Raw genomic sequence first — 27,393 nt, forward strand, 5'->3', positions numbered from 1 at the left:
TTTTCAAACACCAGCTCATAATAGAAGACTATTAACGCAAAGCATGCCAAAATAATATTTTCTTTAATTCTTTCCTCATAAACTTGGTGCCAATAACAGATACTGTAATAGCATTAGCTCAAGGTATTCGAAGAATGGATCTAGTTATTGAAGACAATAGCATTACGAGGAAGAGCAAGTCAGATTTGCAAAAACTTTGAGTATTTATCATCGAAGAAACATAGCCAATTGACAGATTTGATCTTTGAATTTGATTTCCTTGTGTAAATACAAGCACACACACAGCTGTAGCACAGAACCTGTCCATTATTTTTAAAAACTGGGAAAATGATTGAAATTGGTGTTTTGTTTTGTTTCTGTGTTTTCTTCCGGTGTGAAGGGTGTTCTCCCCAAATCTGTACCTCAGCGAATGCTTCGGCTCTGACAAAAATTTACCACAAAATTCAATTCTGTGGACTGCAATATGACTCCCACCACTTTATAGCCATTCTTGGAGGCTTACTACATGTCTAGCCTAGAAATAAAGGTTGTTTTTCTTTTCTCTTTTTTTTTTTGGGGGGGGGGGGTAGTGATTGCTTTTTGTGGTTTTCTCCTCCGATGACAGGGGTCGGGTGTTCTCTCAAAAATATATTTCAGTGAATATTTCAGTTCTGACGAACCTTTACCACAAAATTCAATTTTGCGGACCACAATTTTCCTCCAAACAACTTTGCAGTCAGTATCAGAGTCTTCTGTAATATATGCACACTAACAGAGAATTTAAGTTTGTGTTTCTTTGTTTTTTTGTTTATTTAACTGTTTTTCTTTGAGGGGGGAGGATGTTTGCTTTTTGTAGGTTTCCTTCTGCTGGGAGGAATGTTCTCCCAAATCTGTACTGCAGCAAATGCCTCGGTTGCGACAAAAATTTACCACAAAATTTAATTCTGCGGACCACAATTGAACTCCCATGACACAACTTTGTAGCCATTCTTGGAGTCTTACTACGTGTACACGTGTAATCTAGCGATGTATGCCAGATTGTTGCATGAAGACAGAAACAGGTAAATCCCCCTATCTCATCCTGCGGTCTACCTGCGGGATACCAAATCTTTCATTTCCAGTTACTTCCCTGATAAACTTTAGAAGAAAAGAGTGCATGAATCAGTGAGAATTCTGTAAAAAAAAAAAAATCTGGCAGGGAACAAGGAAGTAAATAGCCACCATTAACATACACACAGTGTTCACTAGAGGGCAATAAACAAATTGGGGACAAGTTGTATAAAACCCCTTCCCTTTCTTCATAAAATACACAAAATTGCATCAGATTTGATTTCTTTGATTTAAATGATGTTAACATTTCTACGGTCTTGCTTCATCACATGTATTAGGAGGATACATTTCTGCATGCTCCTATCTGGGGTCCTACAAAGGAAAATGATAATCGCAATGACAAGAACAGCAGAAAAACAAAATGATGGAATGTCCAAAAGATATGGGAAACCATTCATATGTCCAAAATCTGACTTCAGTCCTTTAGGAACAGGCATGCACCTGGCAGCAAATTGCAGCTCTTTCATGGTCATTCATGATGCAACGCCGTCTTAACAAGAACAGCAGTTCCTGCTTTTTGAAGTTGAATCAATGTACTTTACATATATCTCCACTGAAAAAGTGTACAGCAACTCTTTGAATGTTTCTACAGATAAATGGCACTATATAAATGCTATTTCATCATCATCATTATCACTGTCAACTCTGCAGTTTTTTTTTTTAATAGAACATTATCAAACATGCATAATATTATCATATCAATATCCTCCACAACCAGCTTTCTATTCCCTCCCCCCCCCCCCCCCCCCCCCGGTGATTTACTGTAAACGCAAACATTTTCGAGGTACATAAATTTTCCGCACATTTTGCGCTACTTCTGGCTAGTGCGTATCATAAAACCCGCCAAAATATTGTCACAATTTTCTCTGCACATTGTGAATGGGTTGACAATCTAATTCAGCACGAATTCAACAACCCGCGAATATGTTTTTGAGCCGCTCAGCACAAAAAAATTAATCACGTGAAAATATCGACGTTTACAGCACTTGGGAAAGCAAAGGCACAGGAAATTCTGTCATCATCACAAAACCTTGAAACATTAGTCACTCAAAGTTTTGATAAAATGTCCTTCTTTTATCTCTTCTGGTCTAACTAACTAAAACATGGATAGAACTCATTGCAATAGAATTATATCACTGTTCACAGAGGCAACTGAGGCAAAGTTGGCAGTTACACACATGTTTGGTTTATCGTAACCAGGAAATATCTACATGAGCTTGCCCAAAGAGCAAGTGTTATTGGTTGCCCCTAGAAGGTACTCATGAGGGTTTGTGTGATATTTCTCCTCCTAGAACAGATAGATAGCTACAAGAATCGTCCCTGGTTGTGCGGCTCTGTGCACTGAAAGCGAAGGCATGGGTATTTTAAAAGCACATTTGAGTTGAAAAGGAGACTGGGAAAGACATTCAATCCAAAAGCGAGGGAAGCAATGAAGTTCCGAGTCCGTTTCCTCCAGATGGAAATAAACTTCTGCCACATCCCAGGTACCTACATAAACAACACACTGTGTATTGCACACCAGAAAGAATTCACTCCGATTCCTGACGAGCTTTTGACACCATATCTCATCCTTAGCCGCCACCACCCCCCCCCCCCCCACACCCGCCATCTTCACCTTGCAGAGAACCAATTGACAAGGAAATGCTTCAGTTGTCCAGTCACGCTATATTTCAGGCCACAGTTTAACAATCACTGTAGAGGTACAAGTGAGATGTTTCGAACTATATCGCATATTTACTTTGGTTTATATGATAGTTGCCTTGTGAACAAAAATTGTTTTTAGAGGCAGCAGAAGCAAGATGATATGTGCAAAGTGATTTCTTCCCTGTGGAGAAGTTTTGAAAACCAATGGCCAAATGTTACTCTGCTAAATATCTGCCAGCTCAAATAGCTGCACTTGTAATGTAATGTCTCATGAATTCATTTGCAGTCTTTTTTTTTTTTTTTTTTCGTTTTAAGTGTACATGCATGTGTGGGGAATAACTGATGGTTCAACACTACTTACAGCTATATCATGTTTATGAAACTTATACCCATTTTATACTGGGAATTACACTTGTAGCTTGCTTCAGGTTCAGACCTGAAGCGAGCTTACCCACGGCTATTACCTGTATAAAATGTCATAACGTATTTAGTCCGAGTGAAAGTTAGCCTGCTCTTGGGAAGTAGATCTTATGCACGTCATGCACTACTATACAATGTGTAGTGTATTTACACATACCGTATTCTACGCTGTCACTGTACAGTAAAACTCTTAAACTCTTTTAGCATGGCAAACAACATGGCGAAGCACATACAGTATTATTATGCTGATGACTGGTTGAATTTCGCACGTAACATATAACAATGAAACTGAATTCGCACTGTACTTGTAATTAGGCTTGCATACTGCAATTGAATTTTAGCGCTCAAGGGAAGCACAGCCAGCTACGAGTAGGCGGGGGTAGGGGAGGGGTGATAGGTCTGGTCTCGGACATAACTTGGGTGGTCGGAATGGCAGTATAACACCCCTTTCAGTATTAAAACTCATGCATTTTTGGCCAGCTCCTGGCCCAAGCTTGATTGGCCAGCGCCAAGCAGTAAAAATTGAGTTCAATAACGATAATGGAGTCGCGCTAGTTTTACCATGACCCATTCACGAACTCGGCCACATAAGGGATAACATAAACTCAAAATTTCACACCTTAGCTCGGGCCTGGCCCAAGCCAGAGAGTTACTGAAAGGGGTATGAATATATACGCCCAAGCTAAGTCATGTGCAGTGTAAAAGGGGTATCACAGCAATGCTTTTGGCACAGGCTTCGAGCAGACATAACAATTTCTTCCTACATGTACTCTTGGTGCAACCACAATATACTCACATATGTTTTTTAATACACAGACATTTCCCTATAACTGGATATTAAGATGAATAAAAAAAAAATCTACTACACCAATCCCTTTCAATGCAGACTCAGCTGCAATGTTGGCCTGAAATTGCTCAGACAGAAATTGCTCTCACTGTTGAAACTTCATAAATACGTCCTCAAACGTCACCTTTGAGATGGTGGTGTCACAGATACATGAAGGCTATTTTGCTACCACTGCACTGACATACGAGTTCAATAGTTTTCTATGACACAAACACAAACAAACAAACAAAAACCCAAACAAACAGGATGGAAACAATGAGCATTGTCCAAAGTTTTTTGGACAACCTCCTTGTATGACAACATGATGAGCACTATTAAAGTAGGAGAAAAGAGAAGTCTGACAATTTTACAAGGAATATTTGACTGCACTTTGAACTGACTGATGACTGGCACTGATACGCTGTACGATACACCTCTCACATTATGTTTATCTGTGCAACAACCTGTTTATCTTCCTCATTAAAATTCCCATGCTTCCTTGTATCTGCTCTCCCTACTGAAGAGAAGTCGGAATTCTCTGCTACCCACTATTAAACCGTACTACAATCGATATTCCCTGTCCAGAAAGTCATAAATACAGTGCATACAGTACAATCTTGGCCAACATGCCTTTGCCCCAAGTTACGTCATATTTCACGGGTTAAAATATACACATACACGTGTAGGTACACATTTATCAACACACACGCACACACATATAGTACACCCCCCCCCCCCCCACACACACACACCAACACACATTAATGTAATCTGTAGGATTTCTGTTACATCACACAGAGAAAATTCCCCTCTGAGTTCTTGGGGCCGAGTTCGTGCCACCCTCTGGGCCATGCACTATCAAACCCACACCGCCGCGACAGCACGAAAGAATTCTTATGGCCGTCTTACTCCGCTTCAGTTGTTCACCCTGACCAGGAAGTCAATGTAGATTTGTCTCTGACAGTGTACATGTATGCTACAGATAGCATGCATAGATCACATGAATTCAAAAGCTGTGCCCCGACTGTCTCACCGACACTCACTTTTCCACTCTGGCACAGCATTATATACATGTAAACATGTAGGCTACATTGTACATTGTTGTATCAAATAAAATTCCAAATTTGCTTGAATGCTAAATAAGCAACACTGTGGGTGGACAAACTGGTCTGCAATGTAGCTTCAGGTTAAGTTGAAAAAAGCAAAATTCATTGTACATACCCATGTTTGGGTTTTTATCCTACTGATTAAAACACATACACACGCACGCACACACACACACACACACACACACACACACACACACACATATGTATACACACATAGAAACAGATCTAAAATGTACACAAAGTACCAGACTTTGCTGTCATTACATTGAAAGCAGCAACAACAGATTCTGAATACCTCCTTTCTCCCTTTTAACACATAAACATAAATTATTTTTGGAAAAGAATGAATATTTTGAGTGTAAATACATAACTGAACATTTAATAAAATACTACCAAATTTGCTGATTTTGAAGAAATATTAATCAATATGCCAGACCGAAGTAGGTGTGCATATGCATGAATCTTGCTGCAAATGATGAATCTACCTCACAGATACAGTTGTTTTTAATGAATATAAGATTAGAGAGGATAGAGCACATGAAATTTGGGCAAAATTATACAAATTGAGGTATTTCAAGACAATCTAACAAACTGATTCTTAACTCTATATTTTTGGGTGTCAAATGGTCATCTCATTGCTGATGTGCTGTTTGCACGAGTCTTCTGGACTTCATGGGGGGGGGGGGGGAAATGACTTCTGTCAAGAAAGGACTGTCAAAATAGGGTGTTTCAGCAGCAAACTGACAAAAAATTTTCTTTTCAGTTGAATAATAAAAATATCAAATGAGTAGGCTTGCATTCAGCAAAATTAAATCAAGCAATAAAAATGTTTGACAGAATAATTATAATTCACCATAAAGTACTCTTATTACTGTCGAGCTGACATGGGATCCTGTATTTCAAATAGGCTTTACTGGATACTTCAAATAATTTGAAGATTCTCCCCTCTCCCACCCCCACCCCCACCCCCCCCCCCCCCACCACCACCCCACCCTCTCTCTCTCTCTTTCTCTTTCTCTTTCTGTCTTTTGCTACTTTGGAAGAGAATCACAGTATGGCAGAGTCCAAATGTACATGGTGATGTCAGCTGGTTCTGGTTCATCCACAGAACTGAAGTAATATTTGCAATAAACTATGAAATCATCTTTCCAAGAATGCATCAAGACATGTACTTGATATCACCTACGGTATCGGGAGTGAGGGTATCTTCTACAGTAGTTGTCTTGCATTTATCTCTCTCTCTCTCTCTCTCTCTCTCTTTCTAAGAAATTGCAACACTCACAGCAATGACAGAGTTTTGTACTGTACCCAATATTGAACTACAAGCTATAAACAAAAGACATCTACTGTATACGCCGAATATTTCGCGAGGTTTTTATTTTCGCGAATTTCGCGATCAGGTGCTATTCGCGAAATTAAAGACACGCAAAAATATTGACTCTGATCCCGATGTGGATGTGACGTACGCGTGTACATTTCTCTGTTCATTGCAGGACTCCACGATTGCGAATTTAACCACTCGCGAAATCGTTGGTAATTCCCGATTCGCGAAAATTTAGACTTGCGAAATATATGGCGTATACAGTATATCATTGGGAAAATAAGGGCAATTTATAGCATGCGTATATGGGTGGAAATGAGCTGCGTGGTGGTGGTCTGCACTTTCCATGTGCTTTTCTAGTTCCTTTTAATTTCAGAGTCACTTTCATACCTTCTCTCTGCTGGTTTCAATGTGGAGAACATAGTAAGAAGGCAGAGGGTAGTTTGAAGTTTTAAACACCTCTGCATTTTCCTACATATGGGCTTCTGCATTGTCGACATGTGCTGTTGTTACTTTTTAGATTCCACTCAAAATCAAGCATTCCTAATTTGTAAATTGTTGTCAGTAGGCCTACATTGTACAATGTTCCACCCGTTTTCACAATTTCATCACAGTGATTATTCCACGCCAACATACATATTTGACACATCTCAAGATGTACTTTTCACTGTACCTCTTTCCTATCTTTTTTTATTCCAAAATGACAATATGCAGCATGTACTTTCTTAAAGGGACACAGTCCTCACGAAATTTAAAAAAATATGTTGTTGTTGGTACCTCCAATGAACTACTTTCACCAAAAACAAACTTTGAAATCACCAAATAAGCTCGTACATTTTGGTTGAAAAAGTGTGACTCTGCATGGTGAATATGCTAATGAGCAAGTCTTGGCGGAGAGTCATACGTCGTCGATGCACAACTCTTCCCAGCCGTGTTCTGCTCGTTATCCGTACGCTCCCTAGTTTACCCGGATGCATGAAGACGTCGGTGGCTACTCCGACTCGTATTTGACATTGTTTCTACGTTGTGTGTGTGTGTGTGTGTGTGTGTATGTATTGTGTATTATATTCGCACGTGTGGACGGTACAACTAGATGATAGATCTACGGTAGATACGCGTACGCACCCCGTACGTGGTTTGCCCTTCGCACTTTTCCAGTCTCAAGCGCAGCTTGCAGCCCTACCTGTCGCCGCTCATGCATGTTCTATAGTACGTACAGAGTGTACATATTTGTAGGTAGAAACGATTCTACACAGGCCTGCTAGTACACTACAGGGGCGACCGCATTCAGCGTCGTCTGGTCAGGCTATCTTACATCAGTAGTTTTGCTCGAATCGTGCAGAAAATTTCCCAGGAAAATCCTTTTTTCCGTCCCAGACCAACAAAAGTATCGTGAAAGGTGAGCTGTATGGCTGGGAAATATCGGTACAACGATGCCGAACATAAGAAACTTAGGGCCTACAAAATCTCGAAATCGTGTTGTGACCTACCTGTGCATGGACAATTTGTGAAGCGATGTTTTTACGTGGACCGGCAGGCTGTGGCCCTCGGTTATAAACCGAGAAAACTCCTGAAACCAGATGCAATCCTGACCATTTGCTCACATGAGTTATAAAACAGAAACACCTCGAGCATCGACTTCGAAGAGAACCGAGGGAAAAAAGCGTAGAGAGGTAAGGAAAGTGGCTAGCTATGTTTAATTTACCATGGGCCTGCAGCCGGGGTTGGACTGCAGTACAGTGCCACTGAGCTAGCTGCTGCCAGTGCCGACTGGACATGCACGGCAAAGTGGAGCGAAATCATATCCCTACGACCCCCTGTGTTTATCCTTCCCGGCTCACGTCATATTTTTTTTTTTCGAGGAAAGGCGATTATCTGACTACTTACAGAAATATTGAGATACAAACAATATTTTCTTAAGAATTCGACTCTCTCATGCACAGGTTATCTTCGGTTTGAATGCCAAAATTGACTGGACGGAGTCGAGTGTACTAGTGTGTATGTATACATTGGTATGGTAAGGATTTGCGCGCGAGAGTGGTTTCTACGCTAAGAAGTATGCAACACGGACGGAAGCTAGAAAACGACCGTGCCTATTTGATGTCAAGTTCATGGTATATTTGGTTTAAAAATACATATAAATTTATGTTTACAATATCAATTTTTCGTAAATTATATATATCTAAGCTTGAAATATTTTGTTTGAAATTATAAAACCACAAACTTTCACATTATATGACAAAATTGCAACTAGTCATTTGAACACTTAAATTGGTTTTTAGAGGCACGGCTGTCAACTTGGTGAGTAGGGCATGCACTACGTAGCATCTTTTTGCCGGCTCTTTCACGATCGCTTGCAGGAATTATTTTTCAAAAATCGCGTACGGAGACAATTTTTGATGTCCAAGCGTATAAATTGGTGAAAGTTTATATTTTTTACTCTTCTTAATTATCAGTACAGTGAAAATCTCAGGACTGCTTCCCTTTAACAGCTGCCAAATGTGATTAATGTCTTCTGCTTACTATGCATAAATGCACATGAGAAAGTATAGAATAAGGTGCAGGGAAGAAACTGCATTTATTAAACTGCTGTTCGACACACTGAATACACTGGCAATATTAGCTCCCAAGATAGAGGGTCCGGGTGAAGTGTTTTCACGGTGGGAGCGCTCTGGATGAAGCAATACAAACAAAGCAAACGAAATCTGCAGCTAATTACTTGAGATCAGCACGTATCAGACAAGTCACTTGATACGCTATGCACCATAATACTTGACAGCCCCTTTTTATTATTGCCGTCGATTGCATCTATCATACATGTACTGAAACAAAGCAATCAGGAATCATTATTTACACTTTGTACATACACTGGGTCACTACTGACAGCTGAAATTCAACTGTTAAAACTGCACTTCATGTGTAGCAGCTCTCCCCAGCACATCATTTAATTCCCTCGTTATATGGATGACAGCATTCAAAAACAAATTGAGGTACCGGTAACTTAAGTTCTCCTTTGTATCTACAATGTACTGTCACACAAGTACAATGTAGGGCTTAGCATCACCTGGGGCCACCTAAAATTGATATGCCAGATGAAGCAGCTAATGTTAAAAACATTCACTCATTGCTCACTCATTGCTTTAATTCCATCGTTCTATGGATGACAGTATTCAAAAACAAATTTAGGTAACTAAAGTTTTCCTTAGTATCCACTGTCACACAAGTAGGGCTTAGCATCACTCTGGGCCACCTAAAATTGATATCCAGATGAAGCAGCTAATGTTAAAAATGAATCCTCCCTTTTCGTTTTATTTTGGGCCACCAAAATCTAAAATTAAAAAATATTTGAAATTTTGTATTGTCTGTATTTCAGTCACATTTATCAAATCATCTTCAAAATGCAGCATTTCATGGCAAGAAGAATTTTGATTGACAGTGTCTTCGAAGATGCCTTTAAAAATGAATAAATTCATAAAAAGTCCTACATGCATGACACCGTTGTTAAACCATGGAAAAAATGTTTCTTCCAAGGGAGGGCAGCTAAAAGAAATATCATATAAAACAAAACAGAACAAATTAACAAAAATGGAATGCACACCAGTCATATGACTGCACTCTTTATTGGGAGATACCCAGGGGATACCATATTGGTTGATTCACTGATAATTCAAAAGGTTATCTTGCTATCTGCACACACTGTACATGTGGGTAAACATTACAGTAGCTCAAATATTCATCTAGCAATTGCTTTTGCCGCACTTGTTTTCCATTCAAAGATAAAAGTTTCTATTTAGGGTAACTTCGCCTCTGAAGGAATCATCCTTTTCCTTTATAAATAAGATAGTTCTGATTCATCACGTGTGGATACATACTGCTCCTTGAGGAAGATTTCACATTCTTTCACAGGCCATCTCAACAGATGTAATGTACAAGTAGCAGGGCATTTGAAGCACTACAATACATACTGTACATTGTGCATACTATGTGGATCGCTTGTACTGATATACGGCCTACTACAGGGCCGGCAGAAACGAGTGGCCGGGCGGACTCGCCCCCCTCCCCCCCCCCCCCCCCCCCCACTTTTTTGCACCCGTACATAGGAATACATACAGGTTTCAGCACTTTGGGCCCCCCCCCCCCCATCTTTTTACCCTGGAAGTGGCACCAAAAAAAAAAAAAAAGGAAACCTTTGAGCATGGGAAGACCTATGAATTTGCGCTGAAGACCCTTTTTATTTTTTTGCTTGTTAGCTGAAGAAACCTGGAAGTGGAATGAGAAAGATGCGTTGAAGACCTTTTTTTTCTTTTTTTTTTTTGGCTTGTTAGCTCATGAAACCCGAAGGTGAATTTGAAAACACGCAAAAGAATTATCTATGATCCTGACATGAATGTGACTTGCACAGATGCATTTCTCCATTCAGTACTGTACTCCACGATTGCAAATTTAACACTCACGAAATAGTCTAGAAGTTCCAATTCGGAAAAAAAAAAATAGATTCACTATAAATACTATGGCGTTAACAGTAGATGCAAAGGGTACACCTTCAAATGTAGGTCACTGACCATTCACTCTCCCAGAGACAGTCTGTGCACTCATTCCTATCAAAAGAACATTCTACTTCTGTGGCCTGTTCAAAAGGGCATTACATACAATGGTTACATTTATCAACTTTCCCATGTTTGAAACTCGTTTCAATACCCATTATCAAAATGTGTTTGCGAACGCCTTTCCAATTCCATTTTTCGAGTTGATGCATAATCATGAATCAATTTGGGAGGCCTTGTCGCTGGGCAGCTCCATTGTGCAGTTTGACCCCAGGAGCGAGAGATGTGTAGTTAGTTGGCAGTGGTTGGCATGGGCAGGTCTGAGCTATTATAAGAAAATGCGTTTCAGAAGGACTTTGCGTTCATCAACCGTACATACATATATGTAAACACGTTTCTGCCTCTATGAATGCATAATTTGCGATCACACTTTTTTTCAGCGAAACATTTCTAACCCTATAATCAAAGCAGCTTTGCATTTAATATCAACTGCCCAAAACTCCCTGAAAGTTGTTTGGAAGTCTTAATTCTGCACTAGAAGTGAGTCAATAAACACACCCTCTGTTGTCTGAGCAGTTCTTTCCTTAAACTTTTCTGTAATATACACCTTGTACAGTACAACAGCACGGTATCTTACAATGTACAGTTTGCAAGATCATTGAAGAGTGACGCAACTCCATCAGAATGTGAAAATATGGCCGTCATTTTTAGATAAGGATTCGGATGTTTCCACTTAGACAGAGCAATAGCAAAGCGAGATTTCACACGCATGTTACTGTACCCCACAGGACAAGACATTGGCTACCATGGGGCAAGCTTGTCATCAGATACGATTGCAATAATACGAAATCGAAACTGTACATATATTCCTCTCATCAGGAGAAGAAACTTCAATGAATGTACGACTACAAATACATGTAGCCATGGGTACTGGGCTTTTAATAGTTTTGCGGAAACTTCATAATGAAGGTATGTTGTCGTACAATGCATATGCAAACTGAGTCCAGTTGAGCCCAATTTTAAAAGCCGGCAGTCAAAATCAAACTTTGGTTGTTTTGTGAAACAACTAGCAGTATGAAAAACTGCATAATGGAAGTATAATTTCTTTGGGTTCATGTATATCAAACACTACTACTCTATGGCACTTGTACTGTGAGAGAAAATTGATCCTTTTTTTTTTAGATGTGATGCATGCCATTATCATGTACAGTCTGTATGCTTCCAACACAACGGAATTTCTAGACAACCAATAGCATTTCTGCTGTTTGCACTGACCTGTTTTGAGTGGCAACAATGGATCCACAATCTGTATTACAATAACAACTATGATATCGCATAGAAGCATTGAGGTATTCATAGCAATGTTAATTTTGAGGAAATCCACCCCAAATAAATAAACTCTGAAAGAAAGAGAAATAATGCCTCCGGTACCCTTCGGGCGGAGGCATTAAAAAAAAAAAAATCCCTTCAGACCATTCGAAAAATGACAAATATCAGATAAGAAATAAGGATGATATGGCAATTTGAAATTTTACATTTTTTTTCAGAAAATATCTCTTGGCCAGTCCTTATGAATATTCAAATGAGCCAGTTGATGATGTCATGCTCTCACAATTGTTCATGTTTGCTACAATGTATGTATACGAAATTGGAAAAATTGTTATCTTTGGCTAATACAGGTAAAGACATACTCCCATGTGTACCAAAATATATAAGAGTTAACATTTGTTCCTTCTTATTTTGGTTAGTTTTAAGGCAAGTTTTATATTCATACAGCTGAAATCATGAGATTTTTATCATGAATAGAAATAAATTTAAGAAATTGTGAGAGCACGACATCATCAACTTACTGATATGAATATTCATAATGACTGGTCAAGAAGTATTTAAACAAAATAACATTTCAGAATGTTATGACTTCCTTACTTCTTTCATCCAATTTTGATCAATTTTGTACTGTTCTGCACAGAATTTTTCACTTTCTTATGAAACTGATAAGTTTCTGGAGTGGATTTCTTCTTTAATGGTACTGATCACTATTGACTGATTGTTTGGCAAGGGGGTGGATGGAAAATCAAATGTACTATAATACCAGTAACAAGAAGTTGCTTTTTTTTTAAGGTTTACCAGTAATAGTGTACATGGTACATAAACGTACGTACGTATATGAATATTCATATGTACTGTACATGTGGACGTACATGGTGACAAAAACAAAAGACTTACAAGAAATTATGTAAAAGATACTTTGTGCATCAAAAAGAGGATCATACATTAGCATCATCATTCTGCAACATTTTTTTCTCTTACATTCACCCTTCTCCATCTCTGTATTTAAAGGTCAAGTGTCAAACATAGGGCTCAGGGAGTGCGAGCATCTGACTGCAAAGCGCACTGGAGAGGAAGTGGTTTTGGTTTGGTTTCTTGTTTAAAAAAAAAAAAAAGACAGTGAGAGAGAAGTGGTTGTTATATATGAAGACATCGGTTATTCCCAGGGATGAATCAGACGCCTAAAAATACTCTGACATGAATAATGAATCCATTGTCAACGCCACTCGCAGAGCCGGTGAGCAGGAAGAAAGAAAACTTCTCTCTCTCTCTGTTGCTCACGTGAAAGCGATTCGCTTTCCATCACTGGACCATTTTAGGAAAAGGAATTTAAAAGATAATGTATACACATGTAGGACAGCTTATTCTGGAAGTCCATTCTGGAAAGTACCGGAGAACTTCATCTGTGCTTGCTACATAACTGTACATATTAGATTTAATGATAAGTTTTCTAAAACTGCGTCAACTCTAATAAAGCACTGCACAACTTCTGTTTTTGACCCTACATCCATGTGCCTGTGAACAGTGTACTCTTCTCTTTGAAACACTTTGCCCTATTAAACCTCGAGCTCAAGCTCTTGCCCCCTAACTACGGGCGTGCGTCCAAACGACGAATCTTAACCTCAAGGTTATGTTCCTGCCCCTTTGAGTACGTTGATTTTTGTGTCCACACGGTGCTTAACTACAAGTGGGACCCCCCCCGCGGCTCGTGGTTAGAGCGCAAACCATGAGATATCTCATAGCTCTTAACATTGAGCTTACCTCGAGGTTAGCAAACTACGAGTGCGTCTACACGGTCCATAACTACAAGCTTAACCTCGAGGTTAAGGCTTGTCGTCTGAACGTAACTAATGAAAGTAAAACTCTCAATCTCCATGTAGGACAAAGACTTATCTTTTTGACATCATTTATCATACAGGAAAGATACAAATAAACACACAAGCCATTGTTTACTTTCATTTGCTGAAAAGTTGTTTGGTACAGGTAACCCCCCAAAATCCAGATGGACACAAATGTAAACACGTGAGATGGTTTGATGCGCGATATGTACAGTACTGTGGATGTTGAATACCGGGGGTATGTAGGGGTTTTTACTTTTGCGATTCAAACTGTGCATACCCATGCCTACATTGTACATGTATGGGCAAGTCCAAGATAACACGCGCGTTACGTATGGGACATTCAGAGACTTTTATGACCTGAAAAATAGTGTTAATGGCTTTTGATCATATTAAACTTTATCATGGTGATTGATATCTAGGAGAAGTATAATCATGCAAAAAATGGAGAAAAATGACCTTCACAATTATATTCTAGAAGAGAAAATAAGTGCCGTTACGTATGGGACCAGAAAAATTTTGTTTTTTTGAACATTTTTTTCAACCTCAAAACTCTCTGAAAGTATTTCATTCTACAACTTGTAACTCACTGTGATGAAAGTCACAACACTCAAGATTATCACAGGTAAGTTTCGTGTCATTAGGTAAAAAGCTCTAATTACATGTTCTAATTAAAGACAGACATGACGTGTTACGTATGGGACAGTTACGTATGGGACAGTTTGTCCCCCATTCATTTAGTGTGTGAAGAACCATGTTTATGGGTATTTTGCATAATTATTGAAGTAAAATCAGTTGAAACTACTCAAATACTGATCCAGAGTGTCAAGGAAACAATATTCCCCAAATATTCACCATCCTAATCATATTCAATCATATTTTTATACTTTTATGACCAACCTGAGTATGCATGCCCTTTGTCCCCCATTCGTTTAGTGTGTGGAGAGACATGTTTATGGGTATTTTGCAAAATAATTTTGCAAAATACCCATATAAAATCTTTTTGCATAATTATTGAAATGGAATCAGTTGAAACTACTCAAATACTGATTCAGATTGACAAGGGAACAATATTCCCCAAATATTTACCATCATAATCATATTTAATCATTATTCTATATTTTTATGACCAACCGGAGTATGTACACGTGTATGCCCTATTTCTATCAGGATAGTTAATACTGAAAAATTGAATAGTTTAAAGTGTTTACTTCCATTGATGATGGGCAGTTTGCCATTTCGTTTCAATAAAAAACAACTTGACACAAGAAATATTAATTTTTATAAATAAGCAATACCTGCTGCGTGGAACCTCAGTGATCGAGTAGATATATGATGTCTGTCTAGCAGTCAGGTCATTGATTCGAGTCACACCTCAGTATGTATACCCACAAATTTTGTCGTGGCTATTATTGAAACCTGAATAAGGACAATTTTTGTATCACTTGCAATTTAAAAAAAGATAGTTTTACTTTATATTTTTTTTTAATATTTATATCACAACCATTTCAAATTGGATCTCCATCACTAAACTTTGAATTCCTCTTGTCTTAGGATTGTATGCTCTTTAGTAATTCATATTATTGGTTTCCAGTCATCTCATTAAATGTTGAAAACTGAATCCCTGTTTCTACAAAAAAACTATACCATCCCTTTAATGCTGATTTTTCATTGTGTATTTTGCCATTTTCCACTCCCCCTTTCTGAAAATTGTTCAGTCAAGTACATGTATTGTTTAAAGTGTCTATAACTCAAAAAGTAGTTGCAATAATGGGATGCTTTCTTCAGGATGATTGACCATTTGTGTACTGAGAGACCTTCCCAGCTAGCTACATGCATTCACATGCATTATGTATGAGGATGTCCCATACGTAACGCATTTGTCCCATACGTATCATTATTTCAATGCCTCATAAAAAATATTCCTTTTGCTGTTTTTTCTTTTTTCTATGGTATTTAATTTCTCTAAACAATAAATTAGAACTTTCCAAAAGGTCATTAATACAACCTTAGCAATTTCAGAAAAAACCTAAAAAAATGACCTCCATTTGTTACGTATGGGACATCTCATGATAGGACACGAGCTAATTTGCATAATCATTTGCATAATCCCTAAATTTTCATACAAAGTTAAACTATTTGATGAACTTCTTATGTCCACATATTAATCAAATATCATTTGCTTTCCTTTGAATTAATATGAATTTTTATAAATGTCCCATACGTAACGCTGTGTTTCACAATTATGCAAATGAAGCCCTTGAAATTTGCATAAATTTACATAATATAATTTTTTCCTCCATGGAAATCAAAACTTCAACTCATAAGCTTCAAAATGATACCAAACATGTCAATATTGAGCAAAGATGAATTTTTGCCTTCTGAGGGGACCTTATCTTGGACTTGCCCGTATACGCATGTATAATATGCTGAGCGCATGTAAGCAGTATGATGTTTTGCAATCCCAACTGCAAATTCAACCATCAGTGAAATAGTCTCACTACTAACAATTCACAAAATATCATGCCTGCAAATTATTTGGAATATCGTCCCTGCAGAGACAAGAACTCACACTGTATCTCAATATAACATCATGAATTTTCAGGAAAGGTTTTAACAAAAGAACATTCATTCAAATTCATTGAATTCTTCCGTCCAGATGTTTTCATTGCAACTGATTGATTATTTACGTCGATGTAGGGCAATTTGTCAATCAGTTGTAAAGAACATTTATGTTTAATAACTTCATATAAAGCAGAAACATTGTTCTTGATGATCCATACATTAATAATTGTTCTGCTTTAAAACTCACATCAGAATTGGTGATATTCAAAAATTGATTTATAAATGTGTTTCAATAAATACAACAATGTAGGATTCCAAGTGAGAAACAAATGTATGAGGTCTTGTCACCTCTGTGACAATAATGTACAAATGTACATTTACAAGTGTACAGAGGCTTGGTAATGCAATACACACTGCATTTAGGCCTACATGTAGCATATCAACTGACTTTTCTCTTACAAAAGGGTTGCGCTTGATTTTGACTTTTCAGAACAACAAAATGTTGCATTTACAAGTTTCAAAGCTGCTGCACACAGATTGCTAGCTTCAAAAGTTGTAAACATACCATCTGTCCAACAGAAAACTGTAAAAACAGGAAGTCTACAAGCAAGTACTTCAAAGAGGAACCACTAAAGTAAATTTCTGCAAACAGGCAAATTCTTGAGGGTCTACTTCTATGCTGTTGGCCAATAACTCCCCCCCCCCCCCTCCCGGTGCAGGGAGTAATTTTCCAACTCTAATTTTGCTTAGCAATTTCGGCTGATGAATAATATTTCAAATGGTATCCTGTACACTTCTACAAAAGGAAACTGCTATAAACACACTATAAAAAGAAAAGTTTGTGTCGCAGTGGTGTAAAAAAAAAAAATGCATAGCAGCAATGCCATACCATGAACATTAATCCCTGTGGTGTGTATAAATTTGTAATCATCTGTGATTGCTCACAAGGGGATTTTTGCTTGCTGAGTGATCAAAGATTTTTTTTTTTTTAATTGTTATAGTTAAAGCCACTGGGAGCAGTGATTAAATAAATTTTGAGTATCACATTTGAAGTAGTTTGTAGTTCAGTTATATCACGAAACACTCTACCATACAAACATTTTGCAGTAAAAGCCACAAATATAAGGAGATATCACTAATTTTCTTAATAAACTACCATGGAGATGGTTTATTTTAGAAACATTTTTACTGAAACTATTGTTCAAATATTTCAATTTTTAAAAAGTTAATTGATTTTACTGATTTACATTTTCATGTTGGTGGTGTTTTCCCTCACTTATATTTTTGAACTATTTTGAAACGCTCTAAAGCTGCTATTATTTTTTTTTTTGTCTGAAAATGTTAGCATTCAATAGCAAGGGGCTTTATTAACCCCTTTCTGTGCGAATGAGTCCAATGTGCACAATGTTTACACACATGCCTATGGACAAGAGATTAATGGGGCATGCAGAAGGTTAAAGCTGCCATATTGTACTTGTTACATTCTACTGTAAGTACAAGTCCGAGTAACAATTTACATGTTGCTGCATGATAATGGTTCACCTGGTAAATTGTATAATACAATGTAGATGAATACATTGCTGCCAGTCAGCAACTATATTTTGAACCTTGTATTGTACACTGTAGGATACATGTAGGCCTACGTACCCTATACATTTTCATGTTTCAAGTAGGCCTATAAGGTGTATTGTATACTAAACAATGGTACAATTATGCGTTTGCAGGGAATAAGTATCCAAATCAAATTTGATTTGAATAGCAATTTTGGCCGATGAACAATATTTCAAATGGTATCCTGCAATACATTTCTATGGAAGAAAACTGCTACACAAAAGTTTAATACTGGTAGTACTGTGTAGCAGTGGTAGAAGAATGCATAGCCAATTGCGATGCGATACCAGGAAAATTATTCCCTGGTTTGATGCAATGGACAGCATTTTGTTTGTTTGTTTGTTTGTTGTTGTTTTTTTCATTCTACGCAGTATGCATGAAGGAAATCTGATTTTAGGAAGAAGCACTTGTAAGCAGAAAATTGGGTACCAGTACCTGTGGCATGAATGCTGTTGGCCTTTGCAGTGTATTCATGCAGCAAAAATGGCTTCCATTAAAAATTCAAGCTGAAGGACTTTGTACAGGGTACAGCTGCAGACGTATTTCACAGTACAATTTACTATTTTCAAAACCTACAAATAATGGATGATGGCTATTGTTGGCAAGAATGCACCGATTGTGCTAACCTCACATTTGAAACGTTATCAGAGAAAGTTATTACAGTGTATGTCCATCAATGGCATTCTACAACCTCCAGTGGAATATATCTGATACAATTGTAGTTTCTTCACCCACCATGTAGGGTGTACAGGTCTTCAAAGTACATGTATCAGAAAATGATATGACCATATATGCAACACCTCTGTAATGATTGAACGCGAAGGACTCCATCAGCCTTAAAAGTACTTTCTAGACACTGAAGAGGAAGTAGGCCTACATTTGTACATCATGAGTGGCAAGAATGCATCATTTCATTAGAAAGCACGCCTGGCACACACTACAATTGTACTTGGCAGGCACTGTGAGACACAAACAAAAGCTACACCGTCATTGTAGGCTTGGAGCCTGGAGTGAAATGACACTTTCAATGGTAAAAGCCGGATCTGGGACGTTTAGGGAATGCCCATCATAACAATTTTTTTTTAATCAATAGGTACTCGTAAGGGAGCACAAACAATTGCAGGGTATAGACGCTACAAATGTACTTCAATGTCTTATAAACAGGATACCTGAAGGCTGATCAACAGACTTTTCTGTGATGTCAGTATAAACTTGTATTGATCAGGCATGCTCTACGCCTCTAGATGATTAACGAAGGATGTATACCAATATGCAGGGACCTACTGTTTGTACAGCGTGTACTTTACATGAAACTCAGAGCATTTTCAAGCTCTTGCTATTAAACATCTGATCACAGCACAGCATCTTCTTTATACACATGTACATGAAATAATTCCACAATGTACAGAGTACTGTATGCATTTCTTGGCAATCAACAAATAAAACTACAAGTAGAAATGGCATGACCATCAATGAGGGGTAATCTACAAAAGGCTTTTGAAAGTACACTGGGATGGTACAGCATGCCAAAATGCTGCATTTTTATGTCATCATTCAGAAAACAGTACTACAAAGTACCCTATGCACTTCCATTTCACTCAAACAGTGAATTTCAATTGTGTAGTGTAACATACCACCAACAATGTATCCGTACATTGTATTGTAATGGAATCTAGAAAAGTTACAGAGCTGTATATCAGGGTTCCACACTAACTTTTCTTTTTGGTGGCCCGATCGGGCCACCAAATTCTTCATTTCTGAAATTTCGGTGGCCTGGTGTGCATTTTTGGTGGCCCCGGGCCACTGGGCCACCGTTAGTGTCGAGCCCTGTGTACGATTTTGTATATACACTGTAAATATTGTTTTAAAAAAAGTACACAAACTTTAAGGGCTCGTACAGTATTGGTTGGGACCTAACTTCAGGTTTTTAACATTTTGGGGTAAGATAATGAGAAACCTCTTATGAAATATGAAAGAGCATACTAATTCCAAGAGGAATTCAACGTTTATTTGATGAAATTGGTTACGAAATGGCTGAGATACCCAAAACAGAGCAATACTAATAAAATGTGGGACCCACACTTTACTACAATCGCTTTGTTTTACTTTGTTTTTGGATGTCTCAGCCATTCCTAAACCGATTTTCATCAAATAAACTTTGAATTCCTCTTAAAATGGCATGCTCTGTACCATATCATTAGTGGTTTCTTGGTATCTCGCAAAAAGTTAAAAGCCAAATCCTCAGCTCCACCAATACTGTACCATCCCTTTAAGTTTAAATATTCTGTGCGTATATAATGAAAATTTGATATCTATACACAAATTTGAATAGTATTGCATACAATGTGCACTTCACACCTTCTGAGCCCGAGTCCTCCCTTTCCCTGGTATACCCCACAATTCGGACAAAGCTTTTATGCATACACGTACCAGCTAATTCTAGGTCAATCTCACAGGATACATGCTCAGCATATGGGATGCTATTTCTGCACTCTTCAAACACCACTGTCTGGCTTTTTAGTGGTGTGTGTCAAAACACTGCTGCCTTCGATCCCGATGCTGTACACTCACTTGTCACAGACGACGGACACAATAATGAACAGTCTGTTTAGTCGGAACAGGAAGTCAACTGTAAATACATGAACGGTACCAGGCAGCACATATGCTGCCACGGGCAACAGCGAACTCTGACCCAAAAGTTGGCACATCAAATTTCTGCCTGAGGTCGAAACAGAATGACTATTATCCCTGTCACTATCTGACATGCATTATGTACAATGCCTCATATGAAGATACCACAGAAACAAAATCATCTAAATTTGTATACACCGTCTTCAACAGTCATTTTTTTTTTCCAACTTTGGATGAACCTTGGAGAGAAACTGCCACAGAAAGTGATTATGTGAAGTTTGTTTGCTTTCTTTTACTAATAAGAAACATTAACTGAATCAAAACAACACACACTGAACTACATTCCATACATTCCCTGAGTAAAACAACAATGTACATCGTAATACACATGTTTAAGTGCCTATTATTGCAGCAAAAAAAAAAAAAAAAATGCTGAAAATTGCTTACAAAGTGTCTAAAATCCAAAAGTAGCGAGCCAGTGGAGTAAAATGGAGTCAGAAAGGGCCTGAGCTTTCAAATTCATAGTAGAATCTTTGTCAGAGGCAAAATGGTATATGAAAAGATTTTGAAACATATTCAACATATTAAGAAAGAACTATAAGATGATCTACTGAAGTGCATACAACTGTATGGTAACTGCATACCATTTACTAATCATGCACGGACTAATGAACTGTGAAATCATCCAACACTGGCTAGGGTAGGGACTGGGTGTGCATTGCAATACAATCCCGTAAAAGAGATTAATCTTTGGGTCTATATAATTTCAAGCATTATGTTGAAACATAAAGTTCAAGGTAAAAGACTTGCTGTAGTATAATACACAAATGATACATATGAAATATCAACATACAAATGTAGATTACAGTGCACTCGTAAGATGTCATTACATTTGTTTTTCCCTCACTTTTCCTAGTATTCTGTAACCCCTGTAAGAGCATGTTGATATTGTATTAAAGCCTGCTGGTAGTGTCATCATAATTTCAAGTGTTAGTCCACTTTAATTACCAGTACAATTTTGTATGTGCAGCACACTCATTGAGGCTACTTTTTTGTTTTTGTTTCAATCTTTAACATCACTATTAAAAGAAGCAGTGTCTCTTCAATCTTGTTCTGGTGTTCTTAACCCAGGGACATTGTTCCATTCATGCATGCATGCATCCAGTAGTTCAGTGTCGTGCTATTTATAGAGCGCTGGTAATCTTAGACATGATGTGCACGAATGACCATAGCCACAACGTTCTGTCAAATCAATCACTTTGTATACTAATATTCACCATGCAGTCAAAAATACAGGGCTATAAAGTACTGCAGATGTGCATGGTTTAATACCTCACCAGTAACCTTAACTCTCTGAATAGCTGCCTGTACTGTATTTGATTTCAGCAATTTAAATTCATATTTAAAAGTCTGTTCTGCACCAATCAGTACAGCAATTACGAAAAATACAGGTACATTTGTTTCTTTTATCTTTCATCATTCGTTTAATTTTTGTTGTTGATTTTTGGTGTTTTCATCACAGCCTATTGTACAATATAGGGCAAGTCCAAGATAAGGTCCCCTCAGAAGGCAAAATTTCATCTTTGCTCAATATTGACATATTTGGTATCATTTTGAAGCTTATGAGTTGAAGTTTTGATTTCCATGGAGGAAAAAATGATATTATGTAAATTTATGCAAATTGCAAGGGCTTCATTTGCATAAATGTAAAACACAGTGTTACGTATGGGACATTTATAAAAATTCATATTTATTCAAAGGAAAGCAAATTCTATTTGATCAATATGTGGACATAAGAAGTTCATCAAATAGTTTAACTTGGTATGAAAATTTAGGGATTATGCAAATGATTATGCAAATTAGCTCGTGTCCTATCATGAGATGTCCCATACGTAACAAAATGAGGTCAATTTTTTAGGTTTTTTCCGAAATTGCTAAGGTTATTTGAATGCCCTTTTGGAAAGTTCTAATTTATTGTTTAGAGAAATTAAATACCATAGAAAAAAGAAAAAACAGTAAAAGAAAATTTTTTTATTAGGCATTGAAATAATGTTACGTATGGGACAAATGCGTTACGTATGGGACATCCTCATATATATTGCATGTGAATGCATGTAGCTAGCTGGGAAGGTCTTCCAGTACACAAATGGTCAATCATCCTGAAGAAAGCATCCCAACTTTGTAGCTACTTTTTGAGTTATAGACACTTGAAACAATACATATACTTGACTGAACAATTTTCAGAAAGGGGGAGGGGAAGATGGCAAAATACACAATGAAAAGCAGCATTAAAGGGATGGTACATTGTATAGTTTTTGTAGAAACGGGGATTCAGTTTTCAACATTTTATGAGATGACTGGAAACCAATCATATGAATGACTATTTAAAGAGCATATAATTCTAAGACTAGAGGAATTCAAAGTTAATTTGATGGAGATCCAATGTGAAACGGTTGTGATATAAAAAAAAAATAAAGTAAAATGATTTTTTTTTTTATTGCAAGTGATACACAAATTGTCCTTATTCAGTTTCCAGTAGTAGCCACAACAAAATTCATGGGTATACATACTGAGGTGTGATTCAAATCAATGACTTGACTGCTAGACAGACATCATACATCTACTCGATTACTGAAATTCCACGCAGCAGGTATTGCTTATAACCTCTTAAAATTAATATTTCTTGTGTCAAGTTGTTTTTTATTGAAACTAAATGGCAAACTGCCCTTCATCAGTGGAAGTAAACACTTAAAACTATCAAATTTTTTAGTAGTAACTATCCTGATAAAAATAGGGCATACATACTCAGTTTGGTCATAAAAAATATAGAATATGATTGAATATGATTATGATGGTAGATATTTGGGGGATATTGTTCCCTTGAAAATCTGGATCAGTATTTGAGTAATTTCAACTAATTCCACCTCAATAATCATGCAAAAATTTGTTTATGGGTATTTTGCAAAATTATTTTGCAAAATACCCATAAACATGGTTCTCCACACACTAAACGAATGGGGGACAATGGGCATGCATACTCAGGTTGGTCATAAAAATATGAAAATATGATTGAATATGACTATGATGGTGAATATTTGGGGAATATTGTTTCCTTGACAATCTGGATCAGTATTTGAGTAGTTTCAACTGATTTTACTTCAATAATTATGCAAAATACCCATAAACATGGTTCTCCACACACTAAATGAATGGGGGACAAAGTGTCCCATACGTAACTGTCCCATACGTAACACGTCATGTCTGTCTTTAATTAGAACCTGTAATTAGAGCTTTTTGCCTAATGACATAAAACTTACCTGTGATAATCTTGAGTGTTGTGACTTTCATCACAGTGAGCTACAAGTTGTAGAATGAAATACTTTCAGAGAGTTTTGAGGTTGAAAAAAATGTTCAAAAAAACAAAATTTTTCTGGTCCCATACGTAACGGCACATATTTTCTCTTCTAGAATATAATTGTCAAGGTCATTTTTCTCAATTTTTTACATGATTATACTTCTCCTAGATATCAATCACCATGATAAAGTTCAATATGATCAAAGGCCATTAACACTATTTTTCAGGTCATAAAAGTCTCTGAATGTCCCATACGTAACGCGCGTGTTATCTTGGACTTGCCCTATATTGTACCTCCATAGTACAAGTACCTCACGTGGGGAATGATTCCAAAAGCTGACATTTGATCAGGCATAATACTGACAAGCATAAAATGTATACAATGATACAATGTACAATTGTATGGGTGCGGCATACCCTAGAAGGCACAGTGTATGAGACATGCTGTGCTACAAAGGTCACACTGTACACATCACTCAAACAGGGAGTCACAGAATTATATTACCATATATGTCTTCCTCACATTTTTCTCACTCTAATCAAAACTTGAACTTTGATTTTATATGAATCAGTGATTTTTTTAAATACTTGTACACACTGATTTCAAACCATTTAATGGTAAATGTAGGCCTACATATACATGTATGTACAATGTAGATCTTTGTATCATATTTACATGAAATCATAAGGATACAGTGAGAGTAGAACGGCATTCACACTAGTAAGACAATGCGATTGAAAAGATCTCAGCAACTTTGTAGCATCATTATGCCACATAAAAATATGGCACGCTGTGTATCTCTCCATCTCAGGTCTGCCACAGCTGCACTACTCTACTGGTGTATGCCAGCCACATATTGTGAAGGTGCTCATCAGGAATTGGCCTTTTTGCGGCATATCAATATCAAAAAGAGATACTTTCCCCTTCTACTGCTGATCAAAATAAACAGTTACATGTAGTGTAATGGGGATGACTTACAATTTTGTATGCAGACTATGAATACAGCATACAGAGTCTAGGAAATTCACAATTCGAACTCAACTGTTGTTTAACGTTAATAGAATCTAGACCCTCTACAAAGATTGTATGTAAGACATACGGTGTACACTATACAAATTACAGCGTGTACAATTGTAGCTCCTCGACCTTAGTGATCCTAGGCCTATCAGTACAGTGTTGGTACATCACTACTAGCAACCTAGGTTTTTCTCGATCAAGTACTAGCAGCAACTTGTCGGTATTTAATTTGTTAAATGATGAGATAAACTTTTTTTTTTTAATAAAAGTAAAAACTAAGAATAAGATTAAGAGAAAGATTTACAGAGGCAAATATTGCAATGATACAGTATAACACAACAGGTCATTGCTATTGCAGTCAAACATGCATATATATGAAGACTTCATCTCTACAAACTGGATGTACTTATTTTTTAGTATTGAGATTAAAACATCACTGCACTCTGCTAACATTCAATTTTGTTCGGTGGTCCAGTGTTGAATATCAAAACTCACCAACTTTGGGGGTGTGTGGGAGCAAGTGAGTGAGAGAGTAGTGGGAGAGAGAGAGTTGGTGTGCATAAAAAAAAAAAATAAAAATCAGTCATACATTGTATCTGCTCTTAATCTGAAAATGCAACATTCATATTCTTCTTCCTCTGCCAGATAGACAAGTAGTTCATTCAGCATCATAGAATTTGAAGCATTTGGCAATGCAAACGTGAAAGAAAGATACAATCTAAAACTATATTGCCAGTATTATGGCCGTTCAGACACAAGGAAGTTCCGAACACCGGTGAACTTTTGAGGCATTGCTGCAACACACAATCAAAGCGTATACCATGGCCATGGGTACTGTAGACACGTATAGAGTAAACCACACACATACACACACCACACTCATGCCTGACACACATCCCAACCAGCTTGCTACAGACAGTGCGACTGAACTTGCATTTACCTGCGAAGTTTGCGATCGTATGTTCGAGAGTTCTAAAGTGTCTATGCAGCCTGGTTTTATGTGGTTGAGCAAGTGACACAGAATAACACCATCTCGTAAAGTCTGTCCCAAATCGAAAGCTTCGGCGGTTGGACTCATGATTTTGTGCTCGCGGTGCAGAGCACCACATTCCACCAGCCACCTTGCACATTGCCTCCATGATTCCTGGCGAGACATTTTGAAAATTGAAGAATTGTGCCCAAGTTTGTCCTATTTACCACACCACGGCGACATGCTATCTTATCACTTCCCTGTTCAGTTTTCCGCACATTATACACTGATTGCCTGGTAAGACTAGTGCTGGCGCTGCGCTGTGTCTCATCGCCTCAGCTCACATAACACAGAAAAGTGGGTTGTCCCCACTTTACTCCGATATGTTGGTTTCACGCAGTACGCTGATCCGATGGGAAAGAGAAGGATGCGCAGAACCATAGATCTAGTTGACGAGATTTGTGCCGCAGCGAAATAAGCCCTCCCCGATTTGTCATCATAGGCCTGGCTCCTTCACCAAGTCTGGACGAGTAATGTTGATGTTGTTAGCGTTGTTGTTTTTCTCTTTGTTTTTGTTGCTGGCTATGCTCCTATATCAAAGACGGTTCCTATTTTCATCGACTGAATTTCAGCAACAGCTACTAGAGATACTCCGCTCCAGATAATTAAATATATTGATTCACCGAAAGGTGTGAAGTAACGGTTCATATTAGAGCCTAACAAGACCGATAGAGAAAGCCCACTTTGTTCAAAGTCAGAGACGGGACAAAAAAGATTCTCAGATAAATGTGACGTGTTTAACAGTGATGGAATTCGATAAAATATCATCGAGTATCTGTATAAGTTCGAGAGGCGTGTCTCCATTTTACAGATGGAGTGATCACAATCACACTAGTGATGCAGATGTAGAGGTAATGATGAAATCATCATTTCCACGGGCCTCCCAGTCACCTTCATACACAATCTTTGCCTCCCCCCCTTTTTTTTTGGGGGGGGGGGTACATGAAATCAAGAGAGATTGTTGGGTTTCGTTTTTTTTTTTTGTTTTTTTTTTTTGCAGCAACAGCAGCATCCCCTTCTCACATTTCATCTTTTGCTTACATGCATGTGCTGAAAACTTGCT

General features: G+C 37.7%; 1 protein-coding gene across 3 annotated transcripts in view; it reads right to left on the reverse strand.

Moving 5' to 3' along the window:
* LOC139728746 (guanine nucleotide exchange factor VAV2-like) overlaps nucleotides 1-26,604 on the reverse strand; it is a 123,622-nt gene extending 97,018 nt beyond the window's left edge. For all 3 annotated transcript variants that reach the window (XM_071639687.1, XM_071639686.1, XM_071639688.1), the window contains exon 1: nucleotides 26,241-26,604. In XM_071639687.1, the coding sequence (XP_071495788.1) occupies nucleotides 26,241-26,456 (216 nt within the window). In that variant the 5' untranslated portion in view covers nucleotides 26,457-26,604. The remainder of the gene's footprint in view (nucleotides 1-26,240) is intronic.
* Between the last annotated feature and the right edge of the window lie 789 nt (nucleotides 26,605-27,393).

Source organism: Diadema antillarum, unplaced genomic scaffold (assembly GCF_040938485.1).
Source record: "Diadema antillarum isolate AM-2024a unplaced genomic scaffold, OU_Dant_1.0 seq00000195_RagTag, whole genome shotgun sequence".
Taxonomy (NCBI): domain Eukaryota; kingdom Metazoa; phylum Echinodermata; class Echinoidea; order Diadematoida; family Diadematidae; genus Diadema; species Diadema antillarum.